Consider the following 25,866-nt stretch of genomic DNA (forward strand, 5'->3'; position numbering starts at 1 on the left):
AATTAATGTTTTCTTTATTGAGTTTATATGAGGTCTAATCTCTTCTATTATGGATCTTTCTAGCAATAATTAGAATATCCTGGGCGGGGCTTGGTGATTTCGCCTTCAACAGGTTCTTTGGTTAATTTTGATGCACCCTCAAATTCAGCACCATTGGCACACTGTTTAGTGGCTACCTACCAGTGTATTATATGTACTGAGGTGTGTGTGTGTGTGTGTGTGTGTGTGTGTGTGTGTGTGTGTGTAAGTATGGGATATTTAAGTTTTCACCATTATAAATCATGATACATGGTCCCCCCTTCATAATAATAATTAATATTCATTGAATGTTTCCTATGTACTAGCTGGAACTAAATGTTTACGTGGTCAGGACAATTTGTTATTGAGATAAAATTTTATGTATTTTAAGGATTTGGATGCCCATTTCTGGCCTGCTGTGCCAGAAGATTAGCTCTGAGGTCATTCCATACTTTGATGACTGAAAACCCCTGATGGTTATATTTTTGCATGGAGACTAACACTCAACTATCAGCTCAGTAAGCACCTTCAAACAGCAGCTTAGCCAAGAGACTCAGGAAAGATAAAGCCTTGTGTCCTGGCTCCGGCAGCAGCGGATCTTAGCTGCTATTGTTTCTAAAAGTAGCACTCCTGAGTGGTTGCTTCCAGGAATGTCTACCCAGACTGAGCGGCAGAGACGTTGGCTGTCTCTGGGAACTGGCACATTTTACATGCTGTCTCTTCCAGGACCCATCAAGGCATAGCTGTAGTCAAGAGAACACAGTAATATGAAATTACTGGGCTCAAGAATTTTTTCAAATAAAATAGCAGATACCAGATAGAAAAATGTTCTGATATGGGAAAAACAGAATCATAACTATTTAAATCAATTGCCAAGTTATGAAGAAGTTAGTGTTAACCTAGAAAATGTAAGTAGTGAGGCACAGAAGTCTTGTCCAATGAGGGGATAAGATGTCTTTTCTTCTGTGGTGCTTTGAATAAGAATGGTTCCCACAGGCTCATGTTTGAATACTTGCCTCCCATTCCCCAGCTAGTGGAACTGTTCGGGAAGGATGAGGAGGTGTGGCCTTGTTGGAGGAGGTGGGTCACTGGAGGTGGGCTTTCTATATCATACCTGGTTAGCTCTCTCTGCCTCACAGTTATGTTTCAAGATGTAAGCTCTCAGCTTCTGTTGCAGCACTATGCCTCCCTGCCTGCCTCCCTGCTGCCATACTCCCTACCATGATTGTCATGGACTAACCATCTGGAATTGTTAGCCAAAATTAAACACTTTCGTTTATAAGCTGCTTTAGTCATGGTGTTTTTTTCATAGAAATTGAAAAGTAACTAAGACATCTTTTTATCCTTCTTTTCTGAAATTTCTGCTGTATGCCATTTGTGGAGACCTGCAGCTTATATTCCTCACATATTTGTAATATTGTTGTGTGATATTTTGTTTGTGTTCTGACAAATAAAGCTTGCTTGGAGTCAGAGGGCGGAGCTAGCCACTAGTTAACCATAGAAATCTGGAGGTCTGTACAGAGAGGAAACAGGAAGTGATAAGTGGGGTGGAGACAGGATTTCGGCCCCTTTGATGGAAGGATCTGGAGAGGTAGGAAGTGACTGTGGCTGCTCCCTTGCTCCTCTTTCAAGTTTTTACCATGATATCTGACTGCTGTTTTTTATTGGTAAGATTAATTAGGTTTATGCTTCAAAATACCTTAGCCATGAGTTGGGCAGAGAGTCACTTGGAGGCTTGCTGTTCATCTATGTAAAGCCAATGGAAGGTAAAATTTAGCCACCTAAAGAGGCATTCTTATATGATAGGGACAAAGAAGGACAAAGCTTTCCAGTACTGATATTCAGAGACTAAGCCACTGCCTTTGGTCTAGAGAGTGAAGTGCAGGCCATATTCATCTGGACATGAAGCACTGTTTAACCTCTTGTTATGAAAAAGGATACTTTTGAAACTGGGATGAAATTTCTACTTACGTGGCTTCTGAAAACTTTTAAAGAACACAGTGGAGTGAGGGCTATAAGCAATTTCAATACATATTATCCAGTCTCTATTATTTTATAAATTAGTAAGATAAGGTACCAAGAAGCTGAGTGAACTTCTGAAGGTCACTTAGCTAGAAAATGGAAAGCATGATACCTGACTGTAAACCAAGAGTTGATTTCCTATATGGCCTTGTCTTTTCTTTCCCTCTTGGCCCTTCTAAACAATTCTCTAAGAACTTGCAATCTCTAAATATAAATGTTCTTTCTTTGAGGCAAAGCACTAAATGGGGTATAATAATTACTAATAATGATGTGTGTTTCCTCTTCTCAATGTACAGTGTGCCTCTCACATGATGTAAATACCCTCACCCTTCCAAAAGCCTGCTGTAGGTTTTTTACTATGGCTCTCATGGCTGTGGCTATAATCAGTCACTCTTCAATGTGGATTTTAGAGAAGTTGATATTGGAGTCAATTAGCATGTGGAAACAGGATGACCATCTCCTGACAATGTTAATAAAGAAGGTTAGGGACTATGGCAAAGATATAAAGAAAAGAAGGGGAAGAAGGAGGAAGAGGAGGAGGAAAAAGAAGGAGGAGGAGGAGAAGAAGCAGCAGCAGTGGCTGTCTAGCACTGAGGAGACAACTCACTGGTAGAACAATTGACTAAGCAGGTGTGAGGTGTTGGCTTGAGTGGCGACCTCTGGCCAGGTTTGGGGGGGGGGTGGAGGAAGAGGGAACTATTGTGAATAAGGGGAAGCAGAATAGCACCGGTTTGATCTAAGCAGCAGTATGGCCAGGATAAGAAATTCTGCTGTTGGTGTTCCCGGAAACCAGGTGTGGTCCTCAGTGAACGTTCATGGATGTCTGTTGAATAGAAACACATGGAACTGGCTTTCAGGACAACTGGGAACCAGTTCTGGCTTTCTCACTGGCCTTGGGGAACCCACTTTCCTGAGCCTCTTTCATCATTGGTTACATGAAGGGCCTGGACTAAGTGATGTCTTTGGCAAGTATGGGTAGTTATGTTTGCCAGGCTCTAGCTTAGCAGAGGACCTGCCCCCCCCCCCCCCCCCCGTGCATCCAACTCCATCATCTGTGCAGTTTTAGCGGGACCACACAACTTACCACCACATCGGTCAAGTCTGACTGACCAGGAACAGTATTAGTCCAGGCAGAAGCATTCCCAAACTGAGCCAATAGATTTTTCCAAGGAGTTTCAGAACCAGCGCTGGAGAGGTTCTGTTGGCCTCTTCCTGGTGTCTAAAGCTGAGACTGGACCAAGCTGCAACTAACTGGTAGTCACCTTCAGCAGTTTGATCTGAGTGGTAAACACAGCCGGGAAGGAGGGAAGGAGGGAAGGAGGACTTTGGGTACAGTAGTGAGACAGAATCACGTGATCCCAGGTGAATCTGAGAACTGGTGCGTCTCTGGCCTTTATGTCATGGGATCCCACCAAATCGTTATGTTAATATTAGGCTCCTTATTCCAAAAGTTAAATCAGCCACTTGGCCAATAAACTATCTATTAATTGAGATGAAAATATTTCTGCTCAATATTCACACATCTTTATCACGCCCAAGAGTTGACTTAAAGGGCTGCAAAGGCTTAGTGGGTAGCCAGACAGGAGCATTCCGCACCACTGGAAGCAATTTAACTGAAACAAACTTATAAAGAATGTCTGGCAAAAGGAGAGTTCCTAGAATGGGGACCACAACTATAGATTAAGTTAGGCCATCAGGAAGTTAAAGGATGTGTTATCGTGCCTGAATGCGAAAGGCAGACAGAAAACAGGCAGGATAGCTGCTATTTCCACAATCCTAAGGAAGCTGGGAGGCAGGAGCACTCACTGTCACTATTTAAAATCTGGATACTTGGCTTCATGTATTTTATTTAAACTTTACTCTTTTTTTTTTTTTAAGGGGAATTAAAATATCTGTTAGCTGTCCCCTTCAATTTTGGCTCGAGATGAGTACTGCACTCACCATACCATAACTTTGTCCTAGGCATGAAACAACAGGTTCCAGCTCCACAAAAGGTCTTGCTAAAAAGTGAAAGGGAAGCAAAGAATTGACACCTTTGAAATTGGTAAGCCAAATTATATGAAGTAACTACATAGTATGCTTATAAATGACCTTCATGCTTACAATTCATGCCCCCAAGATTTACCTTCATGCTTACACGGTTTCTTGATTGTGTAGTAGAAGAGCTTTGCATTTTTAGCTAGTGAGCTGACTACATATTTTAACAACTCATATATAAAGCAGTGCTGGAATGGAATTAGAGGCCTATTTCATTGGACTCTGAGATAAAGGCCTTGTAATGAAGCAGGGGGTGGGGGGGGACTTTTGATGTCATGTGGTGGATCTGAATTTTCCTCCTGATGGGTAATGAAGAGACAGCCCTGCTTGCCTGCCACGATGCACTATCTGATGGATGGGAACCATAGCCTCTTGTTACTGGCTCATTTGTCTTTATGTGTGGGTCTGCACTGTGATTGGCATCTGTCACTGATCAGACAAGAAGACACTTTTAATAGGGCCTCCAAAGAAACACAGCCTTGTGTCCTAATTTGATGCATGCAACAAAGAACAAATGACCCTAAGACTCCAGTGGTCTTCTGAAAAGGCTCGAAGAGTCTCAGGGGTTACACAGAGCTATATCCACTGAAATTTAGGGGGGAAAATATTAGAACTTTTTATTTGCTCTTCATTGCATTCATTTTTAAAACTTTTACTTTAGAGTTCTTTTACAATTAAAATAATATATTACTAGAGCAATGTATTTATAGTATTTGTACCTTGATTTTGTTTACTTATTTTAAGGTTACAGTGGGAATATAGTTGATTTTTTTTAATGATCTTGGGACAGGCAGAATCAGATTGTGTTAATATTAGATTTGGCCAGACTCAGAGAACATTAATCCAAGTCCTACTGTGCCTTTTATTTGGCTTAGTTAGGGTTTCACACAACATGGTGGCATGCAGGCAGACATGGTGCTGGAGAAGGAGCCAAGTGTCCTTGGCTTACTTTGTAGGTGACTGGAAGTGGTTTGTCTCATTGGGTGTGGCTTGAGTATATATGACACCTCCACAGTGACCACTACCTCCAACAAAAACCACACCTTCTCCAACAAAGCCACATCTCCTAATAGTGCCACTCGTTTTGGAAGCCATTTTCTTTCAAACCACCACAACTCACTTATGCAATCTTGAGTAAATCCCTCACCCGAGTTCTTAGTTTTCACATCCACTAAAAAGATTTATGACGCTTCATGATCTAATGCACATAGGACTGAACAGAATATGTAGCACACAAAATTTTAACTAGTATATAAATTTCAGTTACTACCATTAAACATGTAAAATAATTCCCTATATAAACATTGTAGATTATCATTAATAGATATATAAGAGGAAATATTCAAATCTGTAAAGTTTTGTTAAGGTAAGAAACATTGTAGTCTAATTTGAGGGTAATAATTATTCTTCAGATAGTTTAAGCAGAATAAAGCTTCTCCTTTTTGCTATTGCTATCTCAACATCTGCTGTTTCATTTTAATCCATGGCTTTATAAAGAGACATTCAAATAATATCATTCACAGAATACTTATCCAAAGAATTCCGTGGCCAAAGAGAGAAAACTCTGGCAAAAAATTGCACCCAAATACATTGGCTTAAGCCTGTATACTATTTCTACTGTGTACTTTTTTTTAAATGAATGGTCTGAATTAAGGCCAGTCAGGAAGGAGTTGAAAGGAAAGAAAATAGAAAATGGATAGAAGAAAAAAGAAGCTGTGTGCGTCCTCTAGACTTTGTTTTGGGACAGATTCCATCCTATCAGAGAGAGCCCAGGTACCACTTTCTCTCAGAAAACAGGGTTCCAACCGTGTTGTTGCTGACATCTTGAGCCAGATAATTTGCTGCAGTGAGGGACTGTCCTTAGGAGTATCCCTGGACATTCCCACTAGATGCCAGTGACATTCCCTCCCACTCAGCCCCTGAGCTGTGACAACTAAAAATATTTCCAGACATCACCAAATGTCCTGTGTGTGTGTGTGTGTGTGTGTGTGTGTGTGTGTGTGTGTGTGTGTGTGTGTTTGGGATGGGGGCAGAGGGGAATTGTTCTCAGCTGAGGGCCACTTGGATGAAATGATTCTCTACTATCTTTTCTATTGTGCTTAAAATAAGTGGGTCCAATGAATTAGTAAGCCCCTGAAAGCCCAATTCTGAACTGTATGGTGGCTCTTCCACAGTGTTTTCAAGGATATACTTTGTAATTATTTAGAAGTTTGTATTAGACCTTTCTTTGAAAGAGTTCAGGTCCCTTAGAGTTTCTGGGAGCTGTAGTACGGTGAAGTGAGGAGCTTGAGGGATGTTTTCGAGGTGGAAGAAGGATTTCTGCATATGGGTGTGCTGAGGGCCAGGGTGGCTGAGCAAAACGAACTTGAAAGTGTAGCACATTTGCTGAGCTTGGTGTGGTTAGCCATGGGTTCAGTCAGTGGTCTAGGATGGGAGAAGGAATTCTCACCACTTCTTTCTTTACTCTTACCGTTTACTTTCTTCTCCCTTCTGGTTTCCCCCTCGACCCTCACTTTTTTCTTGTCTCTGTCTATGTCCTTTTAATAGTTTCTTTCCTCTCTGATACTGTTTTAGGTACACGCTGGTCATGAAGACCCAGCATTGTGGTCATGAAACCAGATGGCCTGACTTTGAATCAGGACTCTGATACTTTCTTGTGAAACCAGCTCGAGCTTATTTAACCCCCATCCGCTTTCATTTCCTTCCTACTGAAAGGAGGATGATGCCAAGAGGACTTCTCTGTGGTGAGGCGACCACGGACATATATGAAGCAAGGGGGACTGGACAAGGGCAGGTGCTGAGCATCCAACAACATTAACTATTATCTTCTTTTCCACCAGCAGAGAACATCGGCCACACTTGCAGAGTCCAGCAACACCCACCTGTTTGTGCCTCTCTGGAGAGTTATTGCTCATTTCTGCTTTGGGAAAGAAGACATTGGGGTACTTGCTCCTAGGAGTTGATTGAACAGCTTTGTGCTGGGGCAACAAATGTACCTGTAACAGCTCTATTGAATTCCTTCCTGGAGAATAAGCAGAGTTATTGTGGTGCGACTACAATGCACGGTGCATTCTGTGTGTCCAGAGCAAAACATGAAATCACACTAAATATTGGAAAGAAAACCTGGAAAAGCCTTTCTAAATGATACCCTTATGTATCCATTATTTTTCTCAGAAAACAAAATCAATGACCTTCTACTAATAGCATAAAATAAATGAGTGTTTTCATAGGGACTGTGAGCATGTTTAAGTTGTAGATCACTTGCCTAGCACTGATAAGGCCCTGAACTCAATCCCCAACACCATGAAATCATCATCCTAAATAAGATTAGAGTAAGAAGTGTCACTGTGGCTACTTTGTTATAAGCCAAGGATACAGAACAGGAGACTGGGGCAAAGAAATAGATGAGAAGCAGGTAAATCATGACGCTCAATGAAGAAGAAATGCCAATGACATTAAAACTGGTGATTAGGGAAGTACCAACAAAACAAAACAAAACAAAACAGAATTAGAGTATTTGGGTAGGGTGCCACATTAATAAAAATGAAGAGAGATCAATATCCTTTATGTGTGTGAGTACTAATGAGAAAATCATTTTTTTTTTTTTTTTTTTTTTTAGAAAAAAACATGCTTTAGAGGGAGGGCCATGTAGTTCTATCTTTAATTAAAATGCTTATTCTCAAGTCAGCTGTAGTATTTTATATTCAGGAGGCCGAGGTAGACGTGAGCTACATAGTAAGAGCCTGTCACGAAAGAAAGAAAGAAAGTTGTTCTTTCTTTTTAACTTAGGAATGCCACTTATATAAATTTTTTTTCTGAGAGAAATATTTGTCTTTAAGTATGAGTATACTTTAAATATACAAAATTTTATGAAAGTGCTGTTTCTCACAGTAAAAAAAAAAATAAAACCTAGTAATGAGCAATGATTGATATAGAAACAGATCAATAAATAGATGCAGGTACCTGTACAGGGCTTTTTCTTTTGGGCCTCCAAACAGTTCCCACATTATGACACAGAGATTTATTATTAACTTTGAATGTTCTGCCTAGCTTAGGCTTGTTTCTGGATAGCTCCTTTTAATGAACCCGTTTCTCTTTATCTACCTTTGCATATCTTACTTTCACTACTTCTCATGTCTGGCTGGCTGGTGTCTGCCTGGCTTCTTGCTCAGAGCTTCTCTCCTCCTTCTCTCATTCTTCTTTCTTATCTTGAGCCTAGAGTTCTCCTCCTACTATCCCTCTCCTGCCTAGCTATTGGCCATTTAGCTTTTTTTTTTTTTTGACCAATGAGGTGCCTTAGGCAGACAAGGTGAAACTGATGCAACACATCTTTACAGAATTAAACACACATTCTTACATGTTAAACAAATGCAGCAAAAACAAATATAGCACACCTTTACACAGTCAAAGTAATATTCTGCAGAATAAACAAATGTAGCACATCTTTACGTAGTTAAAATAATATTCCACAAGAGCTACCTTACTGTATAACCACATTACAAACTACCATATAATTGTTTAAAAGAATAAACACTGCTATAAAGCATGCACGTGCGTGGTACAATAGTGGTATAAGCAAACCCATGTTTACTGCATGCACATTTATATTCTCAACTACTAACAGTAGTGCCCTGGAGATGTGTAAACTTGGTGTTCTCTGACTCTGCAGTAACTTCGGACAGAATTCCTAGTGTTTGCAAGGAATATTTGTTTTAATTTTTTTATTTAATTTCAAAAGCAATTTAGTATCATTTTCTTTGCTCTCGGATTCCTAGGGGGCAGGTATCTTGGTTTCTTTTCCTGTTTCTGTGATAAATCATCCTGACAACAGCAACTTAAGGGAGAAAGGGTTTCTTTTTGCTCACAGTTCCAGGATCTGGTTTATCATGGCTGGAAAATCCTAGCCGCTGAAGCCTGGGGCATCAGGCTCCTTCCCATCTGCAGTTGGCCAGCTGAGAACAGGGAATACTTATGCCCAGCTCATTTTCTTGTTTTGTACAGTTCAGGATCCCAGCCAGGGGCATTGTGGGCAGGCCTTCCCATTTCAATGAACCTAATCAAGATAATTCCTTTCAGACCTGCCAGGAGGTGAGTCTAACCCAGACAGTCAGTCCATCCATCACTCTGTACCAAAGGCGTATCCTCTAAGTGATTCTGCGTCTTATCAAGTTGACAGTTAACACTAAGCACCACAGGATAGAAGACTCCAAGTCCATTCAATCTGAGTAGAAGTCATTGTGATGTCTCCATTTGATGTTATTTTGTGCTTTTTTTTTTTTTTTTGGAGTTATTGTTTAGAATTACACATGATGTCTCAGGTTCACATGAGCTTCCTTCAGATTTCTAGTCCACAGCATGGGATTTTTCCATCTACTAACATTGCTGAGAGTGCAGTCTAGATATTTGGGGAAAACAAAATATATTTTAGGATGTAAGATTCCTGGTCTCTTTCTATTATTTTGGGGTGGGGGTAGAGAGTGGGGTGAAACAGAGTCTCAGTCTGGCCTCAAATGTGCCCACACCCGAGGCTAGATCTGGATTTTGCCATGGACCCAAGGCTGGTTAAAAACTGGCAGCAATCCTCCTGCCTCAGCTTCCAAGTACTGGTCACTATGCCCTGTTTAGGCCTCCTGGCTCTTTAATTTAATATTGAGAACATGCATTAGAAACTTTTAGAACATTTTTTAAAGAATAAAATGAGACCCCACAAAGATATAGGTATTGTAGAAATTTTACATGCACTCAGAAAAGAGAAGGGAAGATGCAGTGCCAAGTGCCCTGGGATGGGTGCTGGAGAGGCCAGGCAGTTAGGTGGCCTTGAGCATTCAGAAGTAATGCAAAAGACAACTGCAGGCAGTTAGGATCTAGGAGTCGAAACAAAACACATTTAATTATGTAAAAGGTTACTTTCTCTGGGTCTTTAGGTACTAACTAGATTAGTGGATTGCTGTTCTAATTCAAAAGGACCAAAGTAAGAAAAAAAAAAAAAAAAAACCTGCCAGAAAATACAGCTGAAAAAAATACGAGCCAGCAAGGTCCACACTTAGGGGTCACTGTGTGTACCAGACAGGTAGGTATTCTCCAGGGCAGGGAGAGGGGAGGGAACCATGATGTTCTCACACTCAGTGGTGTGGCCTTGGTGTCTCAAAGTGCAGAAGAGAGAAGCACACACTTGTCAGATCTCTGGGCACCGGCTGGCCCCTGGGAAGCTGAATCTACACCAACAGCAGTCAGCACTTCTGTTCACATTCTCTGTGCACACATGGAGAGTCAAGTTCAAGGCTGTTTTTTTTTTTTTTCACTTCCTTGTTCTTATTTATGTTTCACAATAATGCTTCATGGTGACTTACTGTTAATTCTTTATTTTGTGATGCCAAGCCTGGTGCTCCCATGATGCTTCACTTAGCTCTTCACTTACAGTCTTTAACCGCTCAATGTCTTCACTAGACTACAAGTTTCTTGAAGTCAAGGACTGTGTTTACTTCATCTCTAATATGAACGTTGTATTTAAAATGAATATCTCAACAAATAAACTCTCCTGATGAGATCTTCTGTGAGTTTATAAAGATAAGCCAGTCCTTTGAGGGTTAAACCAAAATACTGCTCGCTAGTAAAGTCTAGGTGGCTCAGATATTTTCAGAAGAGTACTTTACTAATGAATACTTCAGTGTTATAAAGTAAAATATGTATTAAAAGCGAAAGTGGTAAAAATAATTTTTAAAAAATACTGAGCCAAGGCATGGTAGTTGCTACAACTAAATGAGCTATCACAAGTACTTTTTCAAGTAAATGATATTTTAGATCTACGGAAAGTAAAAGGCAAATGGGGATCAGGAAGATGGCTCAGCAGGCAGGTGGACTTGCCATGCAAGCATGGCGAACTGAGTTGGATCCTTGGAACTCACAGAAATGTGGAAAGAAAACCAACTCCTTAACGCTGTCTTCTGACCTCCACATGTGTGCTGTGACCTGCATGTTCAGACACACACACACCTGTGCTCATGCTATAACAATGAATTCTATTACGTTGTTGTAGTGCAGATTTCATAAATGTGGATGAAGCCTGTCAGGCCTTCTCGTGATACCTTTTCACTTGAGTGCACAGCAACTCCCCAGATACAGTTACAAAGTCCAAGCTGTCCTCCCAAGCGTAGTGAATTATCACAGTCATGTTGACTGCTGACAAAAGCCTATCCAGGATCTCACTTTGTAAGTTCTTACAACAAATTGATACATTTGAATATTGAAATTTTAGAAAAGCATGAAAAGGACAGACAAACTACATATAGATACTAAGTAAATGGAGTTGAGAATAGTTTCATGGCCCAAAACAAGAATAGCTACAAAGTGCTAAGACATGGGCTGGGCCAAATATTTGCAGAAAGCAATTTTATTTTTCCAAAACAGTCATTTTGTAGAAGCAGTCAGGAGATTTAAATATGTAAGCACAATGAGGCAGGTCAAGAGAGACTGTTCAAAGGATGTGGCATGGCTTGGCAAGGGACCCAGAAGGAAGTCTGGGACAGGGCAACAAAGGAAGGAAACTTGAAATAAACAAAGATTGGCTGAAGCCCAGGAGGCGAATAGGGTGTGAAGTATTGTAGGGCCTTTGATAAAGAGCTATAGAGCAGAAGGTGGCTCTTCAGTGGAAAGGGAAGCCAGTGTCTGCTTGAACGTTCAGTCTCAGGAGAATGAAGGCAGTTCTTTACGGTGAGGTGACTGGCCAGGTCTCACTAGAACTTGTAAATGATTTGTTTTCAACTTTATATGAGGTTTCTTTTTCTGCTTTTCTTTTGGAGACCGGGTCTCTCTATGTAGCCCTGGCTGTCTTAGAACTTGCTATGTAGACCAGGCTGGCCTCAAACTCATAGAGATCCACCTGCCTGCTGGTATTAAAGGCATGCACCACCACGTCCAGTTTGTATGAGTGTTTTTACTATATAAAAGTGCAGCGCATCATACAATAATAAAATAAATTTGTAGCATGAATCTTAAAAGTTCTTATTAATAAAAACAAACCTGGATCTGGGTATTGGGGTGAATGCTGGAAGATCAGAGAAGCAGAACAAGCCACAGCCACCTCACCTTGCCAGTTCCTCAGCTGATCCTGTTTCCTCAGACTGGAAGTCTCTCAGTCTTCATCCAGAATGAATCTCAGCTGAACTGTCACTCAAAAGCCTAAAAGCTTAACAGACTCTAGTTCCGGGTTTTCATGCCTTATACACCTTTCTGCTTTCTGCCATTACTTCCTGGGATTAAAGGCATGAATCACCATGCCTGGTTGTTTCCAGTGTGGCTTTGAACTCACAGAGATCTGGATGGATCTCTGCCTTCAGGATGCTAGGATTAAAGGTGTGTGTGCCACCATTTTCTGGCCTCTGTATCTAGTGACTGTTCTGTTCTCTGATCCCAGATAAGTTTATCAGGGTGCATAATATTTTGGGGAACACAATATCACCACATAAATTTCCAAAATGGACACATTTGAGGATATTAATAAAACTTCGCTTCAGTTGAAGAAAGTCCTAATAGTTAACTTATTACTTCTAGGTATTTAGTCACATGGCATCTTTTATTGACTAAATGTTTGCCTTGTGTCTGCACATCTTCCTAAGAGTATGGGGTTCCTTGAAGACGTGAAGCAGCCCTGTGGATCCTACCACACCCTGCGTTTGCAGTCACCTCTTTTCTCTAGCTTCAAGACCCATGAGCACTATTTCAATTTTCAATCTTGCATAGTCTTTTTTTTTTTTTTTTTTTTTTTTAAGAAACAAGGTCTTAGTCTGTAGCCCAGGGTAGCTTGGAATTCACTATGTAGCCCAGGCTGGCCCCAAATACAAGGCAGGTCTTCTGCTCCAGCCTCTCCATCACTAAGGTTATGGAAATGTACCACCACACTTGGCTGGCTCATAGAGACTATTACAATAGCTATTTTCTCCTCTTCAGTCCTAAGTATAACTATGGTAACATCTCAAACTGAAAGGAAGGTCAGGTAAAATGGCTCAGTGGATAAAGGAGCTTGCCTCCAAGCCTGATGATCTGAGTTCCAATCCTGAGACTGTCACGATGGAAAGAAAGAACTCTCACGGGTTGTCTAACCTCCAGATTCACCCCAACAAACACACAAATAAACATTTAAAAGAAAATATTTAGATAGCACAAGGTGCTATTCCAAAAAAAAAAAAAAACATTTTTTTCCCTCAAATACTAGTATTTCCTTTCTAGCTTCCACCTCTGTCCATCAAACATCTACATTATGGTTTTGACTTACAACTGCACATATATACACATACATCCTGTCCACCAGATAAAGAATTGTTACATATAGCAATGCTGTACATAAATGAAGAGTCTTTAAGTTTTTGTTTTGTTTTGTTTTGTTTTGACAATTATAAGAACATGTAGAATTGTAAGAAACTTCAAATGAGTTGTGTTACAAATACCAAGCTTTATACAAACCCAACCATGAGTGACCAAGTTAAATTGTAAGTAATATTGCAGAGGGAGCTGGAGGCGGGGGGAGAATGGCTTTTTTGTTGTTTGTTGTGAGTCAGGTAAATTTTAGAGAGAAGAAGGATGCAGGGACTGTCTTAGCTCTACTGTATATCGCTGGGTAGAGGGAGAACTTGACAACAGCTACATAAAGAAGGGATTATTTCAGCTCACGGCTCCACAGTTCGTCATGGTGGAGAAGGCATGGCAGCAGGCATTTGAAGCCGCTGGTCACATGGCACCCAACGTCAGGAAGCAGAGAAGGAGACTGTCCGTGCTCAGCAAGCTTTCTCCTTTTTATGCAACCCAGAAGCCCAGTCCATGGAATGGTACCATCCACACTGAGGGTGGTCATTCCCACATCAATGATCCCAACCTAAAAAATCCCTCACAGATGCCCCCTGAGGTCCATTGCCTACTCTACCTTCACTGAGAGGCACAGTTCTCAAGCTGAGTCCAGGACTGCAGGGAACCAGGTAAGTAGTGTCCCACCCAGAGGTGAGGCAAGACAAGGTAATTGGGGGTTTGTGTGTGTCTAAGTCATAGACTGCAAATAAGAGGGCAAAGAACAACAGAGCAAAGGCTCTGCTTGGAGGGACCAGGAAAGGAGCCAGATCCGTGATGGGATTGCCTCACATTTTTGTATTCTTAGAGTCCGACAAGTGTGAGATGCAATGTTCCCATCGGTGTTAGCAAGGACACTACTATCCACAGATTCATTTTTGCATGGGGGCTTCCATAAACACCAATGTGCAGATGAGTTCTCTGGGGAATATTGTTAATCCAGTAAGGATGGGGTGGACGCTAGGAGCTGACATTTCTAACAAACTTCAGGTGATGCTTTGCAGCTCTGAGTAGCAAGGATGGATGCTTTAAGTATTTTTATAAAAGAAATAAATCAGTGAATTTCTGTTCCCCAACAGAGAGATACCTCCTGTGGGCTTATTAAAGACCTTAATTATGAAATTATCCTCTCTTTCACCTTTAGTGAGTGGAAATGAATAGATAATAGGATAACAAGAGAGGGAATCCAGGGTCCCTGTTCAAGCCAGTAATAACACATTTGAAGGCATAATCATTTTTATATGTCTGTTTTAATAACAAAATAAGTCCATGTATTATATATAGCAACACATCTACACTCTAAGGTGTCCAAGAGAGCTTCCTGTGATAATAGACATGTTCAATACTGACTGTCCACTAAGTTTTTGTGTCTGTTGAGCACTTGAAATGTCTCTAATATCCCCAGGAATAAATAGCCACACATGGCTTCCAGCCACCATGATTGTTAATGCTGCTAACACCACCCAAAGACACCAGATACCCAGATGCTTTTGCCTTTGATGGAAGGATACTTGCTACTAAGGCTCTAATTTAACTACTAATTTATAAAAGAGACCTCAGAAGTCTCTGGGGTCCACCCTGAGAGCTGCGGCATAAGGAAACTTGAGACCCATAGAAGGCAACTGATAACAACCAAGGAATTTAATCCCCTTTTATCTAAAGCTAGCATTCTCTTGCTAAACCATCATCCAAAAGAACAATGACTCAAAATGGAAGCATATCCTATCTAGGAGCCTATATTCAAAATATTCTATAAAATACTGAAACACATAGGAGGGGGGGGGTTGAAGCACGTGATTTCACTTCCTGCTCCAACTACATCTTTACTACTTGTAGAACCCCGTGACAAGCAGTTTAATCTCCCTGATTTTCAATCCCAAATCTCTGTAACTTATGGTTAATAATAATACTTACCAGGCAAAGACACAGAAGTTTAGGTCCTAAAGGACACTAAGATCCTATACAAAGGTTAATTATTACTCACTAAAGGAGACGTCGATGCTATAAAACAAAAATCTGAGAACTACCTAGACTCTTTTCTTATACCATTAATAAATCTGTGTTGCATGCGCATAGCCTTAGAAATCTCTTGTGATGCATATTCAACCCTTCATGACTGTTATAAGGGAATATAACCTTTCTAGAGTAGGAATGCTGCAGCCGTCTGGGAGGACAGTGGTAGAGGGGAGTGCTCCGTTCAGTAGCACAGGCTCTGCTAAGCATCCTCCCTGCTAGGATTACACTGAACAGAAAGGAAATCGCAGACTGATCATTTCCCTTGTCCTTATCCGAAGCCTGTGGAAACTTCCTGTAAAAGGCAGTTATAGCATTAAAAGTAAACTGATTCCACACATACCGGATACAACCAGACTAACAATTGCGGTCCTTAGGGAGAAAAAGAAAATAGCACAATTGCCTTTCATACTTTACATTCGTTTGGAAAAAGACGGAAACTCAGTGAAGAAGAGAGACCCACGCTAGAGGCAAGGGAACGATTTAGAACCGTGGTTACTGTTTAGTAATTTCACTGCGGGGTAGGGCTCATTAGCCAAGAGATTGATTATACTACAGAAAAGAGGAAAGAGAGAGGGAGGAGGGAGGGAGGGAGGGAGGGAGGGAGGGAGGGAGGGGAGAGGAAGAAAGAACTAGGGGGGAGGGAGGGAGGGGAGAGGGAGAAAAAAGGAGGGATTGGAGGGAAGAAAGGGAGAGGGAAGAAGGGGGAGGGAGAGAGAGAATGAGGGAGGGAGGGGAAGAAAGGGAAGGAGAGAGAGAGAGATTGTACAAAGCATTATTGCAACATGAAAATAGAGTCCTTTAAGAACTAATCAAACTGTAAACTCTGATGAATGACAACCGCAAAGGAGCAGTGCTGGTGGGGGGATCTGGGGAGGAGAAGGGAACTCGTCCTTTAAGTACCAAGAGAACCTCGCGTGTTGGCATGGCTCTCTCCTCTCAGGCTTGCCAAGTGTGCAAATATCTGCTGCTGCGGAGAGTGAAGAGTACCAGACATAGTGCCTGTGAAATGCTGAACCACCAAATATTCCAGTACAGTGGGAAGTGTGAGGAACTTCTGGTTTCAGCCCAGAACCAGGCCACACAACTTCACTTTTATATGTAGATAAGACCTCAGCACAATCTTCTACCTCGGAAGCTCTATTATCTAAAACCATTGCTAAAAAGAACACTGGAAAAAAACAAACAAACAAACAAAAAAACAGAAAACGTAGCCTCTGTTTTCAAGTTCCTTAAAGTTTAATCGAGGAAATAAATAATACATTCATAAAAAAAGATAAGCAGCAAAAAAAGGTCATTAATGCGTTAACAATAAAGTATAAACAGTAAAGGTAAAAAGGAAAGAACCTCAGAAGACAAATTCTGAGTTCATAGGAGAGATGGTTCCTATGGAGTAGAGTGGGAAGACGGGTGAGGGCAGAGGAGAGGGCACCATTTACCATCCTCGTCACCTCTATGAGCTGTGTTTCTCACTGCTGTGACAACATACCCTGACAGAAACAGTTTAAGAAAGCAAAGCTTATAGTATCAGGCTATGCCAATCCTGCCGGGGAAGACTTGAGTGGCCGGAACTTGAGTCAACTGGTGACATTGCATCTATAAGCAAGAAGCAGAGAGTGATGGGTACTGGTGCTCAGTTAGCTTTCTTCTTTATATTCAGTCCAGGACCCTAACTTTTGAGGGTTAAAGTTAAAGTGGGTCTTTCTACCTCAGTTTACCTAACCTGGAAAACCTCTCACAGACACTTCTCTTAGATTCTGTTGAGATGATAAGCAATGTATTAACACAACTGGGACAATTACCTGCCCGAAACTTAGAACCTACCTGTGACTTAGCTTTTTGGAAATTGTCCTGTCCTGGCCTCACTTGACAATCATGTTTTTGTTCCTCTCTTTGGCTCTTGGCACTACTCATAATTACTCCAGTTTCCTTTCTGTTGGTATGACAAATGTAACGGAAAGCATCTTAGGGAGGGAAGGGTTCCTTTGACTTAACTATTCAGGTTACGGCCACTCCCCTTTAGCAGGTTGGTGTTAAGTGGGTGTGGCTAACTTTAAGAAGCCCAGGACTAAGTACAGAGAGCTAGCCACCTGTGGGATCCAGCAATTGTGGCCCTCCTCCTTCTACCACCCCGCCCTCCTCCCCACTCCACCTGGGGAAAATACAAATATCCCCTCCCTTGAAGAACCTGAACTTAGCCTTAGAATCCTTGGCTAGTAGCAAGTGTACAGAGCTGGAACTTAAGGTACCCACCGTGATGCCTTTAGGATGTCACATACATTTGAGTCTGTCCCTTTAGGCAGACTGGCTAGAGCAGTGGTTTTAGTTAAGGATGTGTTAGGAGACAGGATGACAAGGTGCTTGCAAAGAAAGGGGAGGAAGGCTATGAAGGACCTGGCGTATTTCTAAAAAAAGGAGAGTTGTTGGCCATATTACAAACCGGCCTCCCCAGTCACAGGGCTGAGGAGAGAGTCAGAGGTACAGCACTTGCTTAGTTCACACAGATTCTGAGTTTGAGCCTCAGCACTTTGGTAAAGAAGTACAAAAAGCAGCATTCACAGAAGACTTGAGGAAAACACCTTTATAGTGGAAGATTTCAATATAAAAAATAGTTTTGTAAGACCAGACCACAACAAGTCCATCTCTGCTGTTCAGACACTGCGTTTCTAGGTGGAGGCCTGGTTTCTCAACTCAGGGGCAGGGTCTGCAGCACCCCACAGCCTGGTCGTCAAAGATGGTCCCACGGGGCAAGTCTGTGGACTTGCAGGCAGAACCTCTGGACAGATGGACTGGGTAACATCATTAGTTGGTGTCCATTTTGGAGACTACTACTTGAGGTAAAGCTGTATGACAACAGGCTGCAAATGCAACCAGGTAAACGAGGTCATCACTAAGCTCCTCTTGAAGGGCTTCTTGTTCCTCTGGTAGCAAGGCTTGAGGAGCAGGCTCTAAATCAGACTTCCACAGAAGGGGTTCTGCCAACTCGTCCACTTCACCCACCAAGACTAAGAGCAGCTCCCAGGCTGGTGGAACTGCTCCCAGTCCTGCTCAGCAGCAAACTCTGCCTGGAGGCATCCAATGTCCTTGACCACGGGCTGTGGTATGGTCTGTATGTCAAATTACTCTGACTGGCCAATAAATAAAACACTGATTGGCCAGTGGCCAAGCAGGAAGTATAGGCGGGACTAACAGAGAGGAGAATTGAGAGAATTCTGGGAAGTAGAAGGCTGAGGAGAGAGTCACTGCCAGCCGCCACCATGACAAGCAGCATGTGAAGATGCTGGTAAGCCACAAGCCATGTGGCAAGGTATAGATTTATGGAAATGGATTAATCTAAGCTATAAGAACAGTTAGCAAGAAGCCTGCCACAGCCATATAGTTTGTAAGCAACATAAGTCTCTGTGTTTACTTGGTTGGGTCTGAGCAGCTGTGGGACTGGCGGGTGACAGACAGAGATTTGTCCTGACTGTGGGCAAGGCAGGAAAACTCTAGCTACAACCATGGGCTGAAGTTGAAAGAGCCGGCAGCAGCAGAGTCTTCCTGCCACACATCACCACATACCCATCACCACCAGCGTGGGACCAGTGGGGCTGCCTGCCCCTATCAGCCATGTGGGAACAAACCCCATGCTGGAGCCACCTCCAGGGCCCTGACCAGTCAATTGCCTTATCTCTTATACATCAAGAGACCCAGATGCTGGGCTCTGAGCATCCTTGTAAGATCATTTCTGTTCCACAGTTAAAAAAATATACTTTATATTATAGTATATATCATAAATATATAATATATGTCATATACATTTTATATATTATATATACTATTTAAAGATATATGTTTTATATAGGTCGGGCCTAGACCAGGGATATATATATACACACATATACACACACATATATACATATTCACCCCCCACTCCCCCACCCCCCACACATATATGTAACATCATCAACTACTGGTAAGTTGTGAGAACTACAAATGTCCTCTTAAAATGGACACAGAAGAATCCTAACTAAAAGGAGTTGATGGCTTGGCCACCGTGTCTTATCCATAGGGCAGAGAATAAGCTGAAGAGTAATACTTTAGGCTGTTGACCACATTTTGAGCCTTTCAGTAAGCTCTCTCTCTCTGTATAAGTGGAGGGGACATTGCTTGGTGTATGGTAAACAAAGCCAGTTTTCTCATCTTCCCCAAAAGCTGAGTCTGATTATTTCTGTGCTGCACAGGAGCCTCAGCCAGCTGTGCCTGCTCAAAAGTGAAAGCTGCCTTGCACATGGCCAACTTGGTCCTTAATCATAACTCTGATGGTTATCACTGTTGGAGGCTTACCGAGGGCCAGGTCATGTGTCTGCTGGGGTCCACAGGAGACGACAGATGGCTATTTGTTGAAGGAACACTACCGAGAGCTTCACATTTAACCTTCACATGCCAGCACCGCGATGTGGGCTTTCTACCTGTCTTGCAAAATCATAGTGAGAACTGGACCTGCTCTCACCTCTGAATTTGTTCTAAGTTATTTATGTGTGTTGCTTTCCCAGTGACCCCTGTAAAACCTCCACCAAACAGGTGCTGTTACCTCATAGCACTCGGCAGAGTCTAAGTGACTTGCTTCCCAACAGTCTAGGAGGGATTTGACCTACTCCAGCTCTCCCCTCCCACCTCAGTATTGGAGACTTAGCCCAGAACCTCAAGTATATTCCCCAGGTACTCTTTGGCTTCTTTTTAATGTAAATTTTTTATTTTGTGAAAGGGTCTTGCTAAGTTAACCAGGGTGGTCTTGAACTGGTTCTCTAACTCAGGGAGACCATAAACTTGCAACCCTCCTGTCTCATCTCTCTCATTATCTGGAATTATAGGCCCTTCCTTGCCAGTCGGGCCCAGATTGATTTTAACTTGAGTGGCAGCCCAAGTCAGTTAGTGGCTGTACTTGGAGGACAGACAAGCACCAGCACTTCGGGTTTCAGGTTCTTCATAGCACAATCAAGTTCAAAATGGTACGGGGTAGAGCTCTCATCCCAGGCTCCACTCACTTCTCTTTCTCATCCTCACGACTGCTCCTTCCTCCTTCCGAAGAAGAACAACCCGGCAGACGTGGCCGGAAGGCAGTTATATAAAGAAACCTCAGTAATCCACGGTATGGATTTTTGTGCACGGCTGGCTGGGTTAGCGCTCTCACTCCTTCCTCAAACATACTTCTATGTTTGAGGCACTCCTATGCGCACAATCTTGTTAGCACACCAGTGTGTACTCATCCGGAGAGCAGCAATTCTGAGGCTTCCTGGAAACCCTTGGCAGGAGAGTGTCGGTTTCCTTGGGAGGCCCTCTCACTTTCTTCTTCCTCTGGAATTGTTATATCCCTCAAGGTAGCTGGAGCTGCAAGTTTCCTTCCCTAGGGGTCATGTAAACTTGAGAACAAAGTGAGAAGCCTAGAGCAGAACCGCCTGGGGAGACGTGACGGGAGCTTGGGAGCGCTTGGAATTCAGTCCCCCAGGCCATCTTGTACATAGGCTGACTTCGTAGATGGAGAAGAGATAATTTTCTAGAGCCCGGAGTTCTTAGCCCTTCCGTCACAAAGATCCCAGGCTCCAGCCCTCAACCCTAGAAGGTTCTTATGCAAAAAAGACCTTTTTGGACGACTGCATACATTGTCCTCTGACAATGCAAACGTGACAGCTGCCTATCCAACAATCGTTCCGCCTCCGTTCGGCTGAGTTCGTGCTACACAGGCATCTCCTGCGCTATAGTTATGCAACCTCACTCGCAGCGGGAGTTATTTCCTGTGCTGCTGGATGCGCCAGATTCATGTAACCCGCCTACCCCGGGCTTCAATGGAAGCCGTTCTCCATTAACAAGCACTCGGCTTTCAGAGATGAATGCCTTGCATGGCATGCTGTTTGCTCAGTGAGAATCGCGCTGCGAGGTATTGAAATCAACTCTTCACAACACACACACACACACACACACACACACACACACACTCACACACGCACACACACTTCTCACTCCCTTGTGCAAGAAGCAAGGGGACTGCAGCAATGCAACTAGAGGGACAGCAGGAGGAGCTCGCTTTGCAGTCCCGGCCTGTAACCCCCACTAACTCGAGATGAACTCATGCCAGTTCCATTCTTTGCAAGGAAAACACAACACACGCGCGCGCGTGCACGCGAGCTGAGCAGAACCGAGTGGCCTTCTGATTTCTTCCCTGAACACACGGTGTACGCGGGCAGTTTGTACAGACGACTTGGGTATTCCAGGCCGGGTAACGGGGAGTTGCGCGTCGCAACAATGCCAGTCCCGGAGCAGCTCTGCTCACAGCTCCCACCCCCGCCCCCTTTCGCGGCGTGCCAAGAGTTTGGAGCGCGCGCACGCACACGCGCGCGGTGCAGCGGCATATCCCTCCGCCGCCCTCCTCGTCCCCGCTCCCGCTGCCCGACGATTTGGGAAGAAGCGAGGGGAGGAGGGAACTACTTTTCTGAAACTTGTTATGCTGCCCACGATCTCGCGCTGCAGTGATTCGCCTGCGGGCCGTGGCTCTGAGGTCTTCCCCCCTCCACCCCTCCGAGGCCCCGCGCCGCTCGCCCGCTCGCAGCCGCGCCCCACGTCCGCCCGCTCGCCCGCCCGCCCGCCCGCCGGCTCCCGCGCGAGCCCCGCCGCCCCAGAAGTCGCGAGGGACTACTTCGCCTGCCTCTCCCGCGGGCGCCCCCGGTTCGCGCGGCGGAAGGAGCGGGCGGCGTGAGAGCTTCCGCCGCCCCCCTCGCGGCTCCCTTCTCGCGGGCGTGAGTCGCGGGCCCGCGGAGCTGCGCCGCTCTCGGCTCTCCTCGCCGCCGCTCGGCACTGCGCCCTCGGGCTCGGACGGCCCGCTTCGCGCCCTGCCTGCGGCCCCCAGCTGGAGCGCGCCTGAGGGGAGCCCCTGAGGGCCGACCGGGCGCGCCGCGCGGGCAGCCGGCGGCCAGGCGGGAGATGGTGCGCGGCACCTCGGCGGGACCGCGCCGCCGCCCGCAGCCAGCGCTCGGCTGCCCCCCGCCGGCCCCCGCCGCCCTCCTGTCGTCGCGCCCCTGAGAGCAGCACCGCCTCAGCCGCCGGCCGCGTCCCTTCCAGCGCCCGCAGCTCGCCCGCTCGCCCGCCGCCCGCCGGCTCGCCCGCGCCGTCTCGGCGTCGCACCCGGCCTCGGCGCAGCGAACCGCTGGGGTCGCCACGGCCGCGCTCGCCGCCGCCGCCCCCCTGCGGGGGTGGCCGGGCTGCCCGGCTCGCGGGGCGCCGCTCCGGGTGAGGCGTCCACCATGGTGAGGCCCCCGAGCCGCTGCCCGTGCGCCCCGCCGGCCGCCGCCGCCGCCACCACCACCACCGCCGCCGCCGCCCGCCGCCCCTCGGTGCCGCCGCTGCCGCTGCTTCCCCGCCTGCTGTTGCTCCTCCATCTCCTGAGCGGATCACGGTGAGGGAAAGATGAGCGAGGAGACGGCGACTTCTGACAACGAGTAAGCGAGCCCTGGCTTGGGTGAGCCGGGTGGGCAGCCCCCTCCCCCAGCCCGTCCCGCCCGGGAGGTGATAGAATGCCCGATGGGTGTCTGTCGGGCCGTGGTCTTTCATGGCAGCCCCCCTTTCCCATCCTTGCATTCGCCTCCCTGCTTGGGAAAGGCGACCGAGGGCAGAGCAGAGGCGCTGGGGCCATCGGACGTCTCCGAGACGGAGTAATGCGGGGTGGCTCAAAGTGGAGTAGAAAGTACCCTTTGCCTGCCCTTCACTCCTGCGCACACACACCCCAGCCCCTTGACCACCGAGCCATCCTCCCCTTACAGCTATTTCGCTCGGAAACTAATGTGTGGGAGCACCTCCTGCCGCAAACTGCTCTTGAATCCTAATTCGATGACTCAGTGACTCTTAAATGCCGATTAAGCCTTCGCCCCCTGCCCCACTTTTTAAACTCATGACCTATGCTATTCTAGTTAAAAAAAAAAAAAAAAATAGGGTTAGGGAAACATTTTAAGAATTAAATAGGATTAGGGACACCTGGAGTGTGGGCGATGTCGAGCTATTGTTTTTTTTTTTTTTTTCAACCTTTGTGAATATTGAACCTGTCTTCATCAAGAACAGAGCGGTTGAGAATTTTGAATGCTAGTGTGCCTGGCTTTCGTCTGTGATAAAGCACCGTTTACATTGCCGAACGCGTTGGTGACTTCATCAGTTTCATCTAGAGCATTCCATGACTTTAAGTTTTTTTTTTTTTTTTTGCTTATTTGGGCTGTACTTACGTTTTTCCAAACGAAGCACTGTGCCTTTTAAACGTTTTGCTTTAACGTAGCAGCCGCTTGGAGGAATAATGGTGCTGTAAGATTTTCCTGTTGAGAAGAGAGTTAATTTGGGGCAGAATATTGGCATCCGTTTTCTTGTAATCGAGTTCAAGTTTTGTGTGTTTCTGGAGGATTATGAAGAGTTAAGTGAGGATGCATTCCTTTAAATAAAGTACATTCCTCAAATCGGACCTCCTCGAGAAGGCTTTAAAGGCCAGTGCTGAAGCCCGGTTAGCATAAAACAGCTAGAAAAATGCCAAGCAGGGTTCCCCCCTCTTTGAAAAGCACACTCGGAGGGAACGGGTGTGGAAGGAGGTGGATGGCTGCAGTCCTGCAGTCTAGAAGCAGAAGTGGCCGCCATGTTCTCTCTTTTTTGTGAATCGCCCTCATTTGCATAGCACACTTCATTCATAAAAAAAAAAATAATTAAACATCCATCACCTTGGACATCTTGAAAGGGTTTCCTAAGAAAAGCATTCGAAGCTTGTTTGTCTCTACGTAGATTTTTGAGTTCAGGAAGTGAGGAGAATTAGAAGTTTTAGATTAAATTTTAGAACATACGAACACACAAACAACTACCCCAGTTCTCAGAATGTTGACACAGTTATGTGGGAAATATCAGTTCGGGGAGGTGCTGGGATCACGTGATCGCCTCCATTCATAAAATACCTGGCTGTCCATTCACAGTGCAGTACACTGTCACTGCCTTCCGCAGACTAGACCTATTTTGAGCGAGATCAAGAAGCCTGTCTCAGTACTGGGTTAGGAGAAAAACTGCAAAAATGCTGAAGGGAAGGACTGGAACTTTTATTAGTATCTTGGAAGAAAGCAGCTGGCAGAAAATCTTAAGATCTATTTTAGAGATGGGCAAGGATGTCTTACCAGTTTAATAGTGTAGAAAGTAGTATTTATTGCCTTGCTGCGGCTGAGGAACAAACCATGGGAAGTGGACTAATGCAGGCATATAATAGCTTGTTTCCAAACGGGCTTTTTTTTTTTGGTACTATGGTAAATTGAAAGTGCAAGTAAATGTGTGAGAATGATCTCAGTGGATGGAACCTTTGTTGCACCAAAATGAAAAAAATATTTCCGATGGTTTTAAAACTCAAGATATTGATGCTTTGAAACAGAACAATTTGGAAATTATTCATCCAGATTTTTAAAATTGTTTTCACAAATATATCCTGCCTTATTAATACATTGTTCCCCAGGAGCCTTGTAATATTAGTTTGGGTAGGAAAAGAGTAATCTATTTTAGCACATATTTATTCTCTGGAAGGTTCTTCATAGAGGAAAAGTATTTTTTTTAATTAACGTTGGAAAAATGATTGTGATCATCTGGTAATCATTGCTGCAAAAGCTGACATTGTTTACTTGTGCCTTAGCTCAACCACAAAGTGGATTTCTTGGAATGTCGATTTTAATCTGGTCATTTGTATATCTCATCTTTAACGTAGGAGGTGAAGTTTGGAAACGGAAATTCATTATTTGTAATCATACATTATGAAAAAGCAAGAAATACAGTAGTGCCCTCGTGGTTTAGGTATAGTTTAAAATGGCCCTGTATTATTTTTTCCTTTTTTCTTTAAGCCATAGTTCATGGGATTTAATTACAGTAGAAATTGTACTTAACATTTTATTGCTTCATTTTTTTCTTTGTTTTTAGCCTTTGAAAGAAGGTGAGAATCACTAATTTCTTGAAGAGTGTGTTGACCTTTAAAAATTAATAGATAGCCATTGTACTGAAATATAATAAGGTCTTTTAGAATCCTCATTCTGAACCATTATTTGAATTTAGGTTTATTTTTTTTTTTTTGGTAGATAAATAGCTAAGGAGATTGCATATCTAATCAAGAATTAGTGGAAGACGAATTCTGTAGACAGTTTTTTCTGAACAGTGAGAAGTCAAATGTGGAAATGAATGAGAATAGGAGGAAGCATTAGACTGTTTCAAATTCATGTTTAAAAAATAAGATTGTTTTGACAGGTAAGATGGCTCAACTGCTAAACTCACTTTACACCCTCTAGCCTGGTGACCTGAGTTCCATTTCTGGGACTTACATGGTGGAACCTGCTCCCACAAGTTGTTCTCTGACCTATGTGGCACCTGCGTGTCCAACACAGTCACACAAATAAATGTAATAAAAGCATTTTT

General features: G+C 44.0%; 1 protein-coding gene across 1 annotated transcript in view; it reads left to right on the forward strand.

Moving 5' to 3' along the window:
• Nucleotides 1-22,764: 22,764 nt before the first annotated feature.
• Spred1 (sprouty related EVH1 domain containing 1) overlaps nucleotides 22,765-25,866 on the forward strand; it is an 80,009-nt gene continuing 76,907 nt past the window's right edge. The window contains 1 exon segment of the mRNA XM_028888084.1: nucleotides 22,765-22,898. Coding sequence (XP_028743917.1) covers nucleotides 22,867-22,898 — 32 coding nt within the window. The 5' untranslated portion in view covers nucleotides 22,765-22,866.

This window comes from Peromyscus leucopus, chromosome 4 (genome assembly GCF_004664715.2).
Source record: "Peromyscus leucopus breed LL Stock chromosome 4, UCI_PerLeu_2.1, whole genome shotgun sequence".
Taxonomy (NCBI): Eukaryota; Metazoa; Chordata; class Mammalia; order Rodentia; family Cricetidae; genus Peromyscus; species Peromyscus leucopus.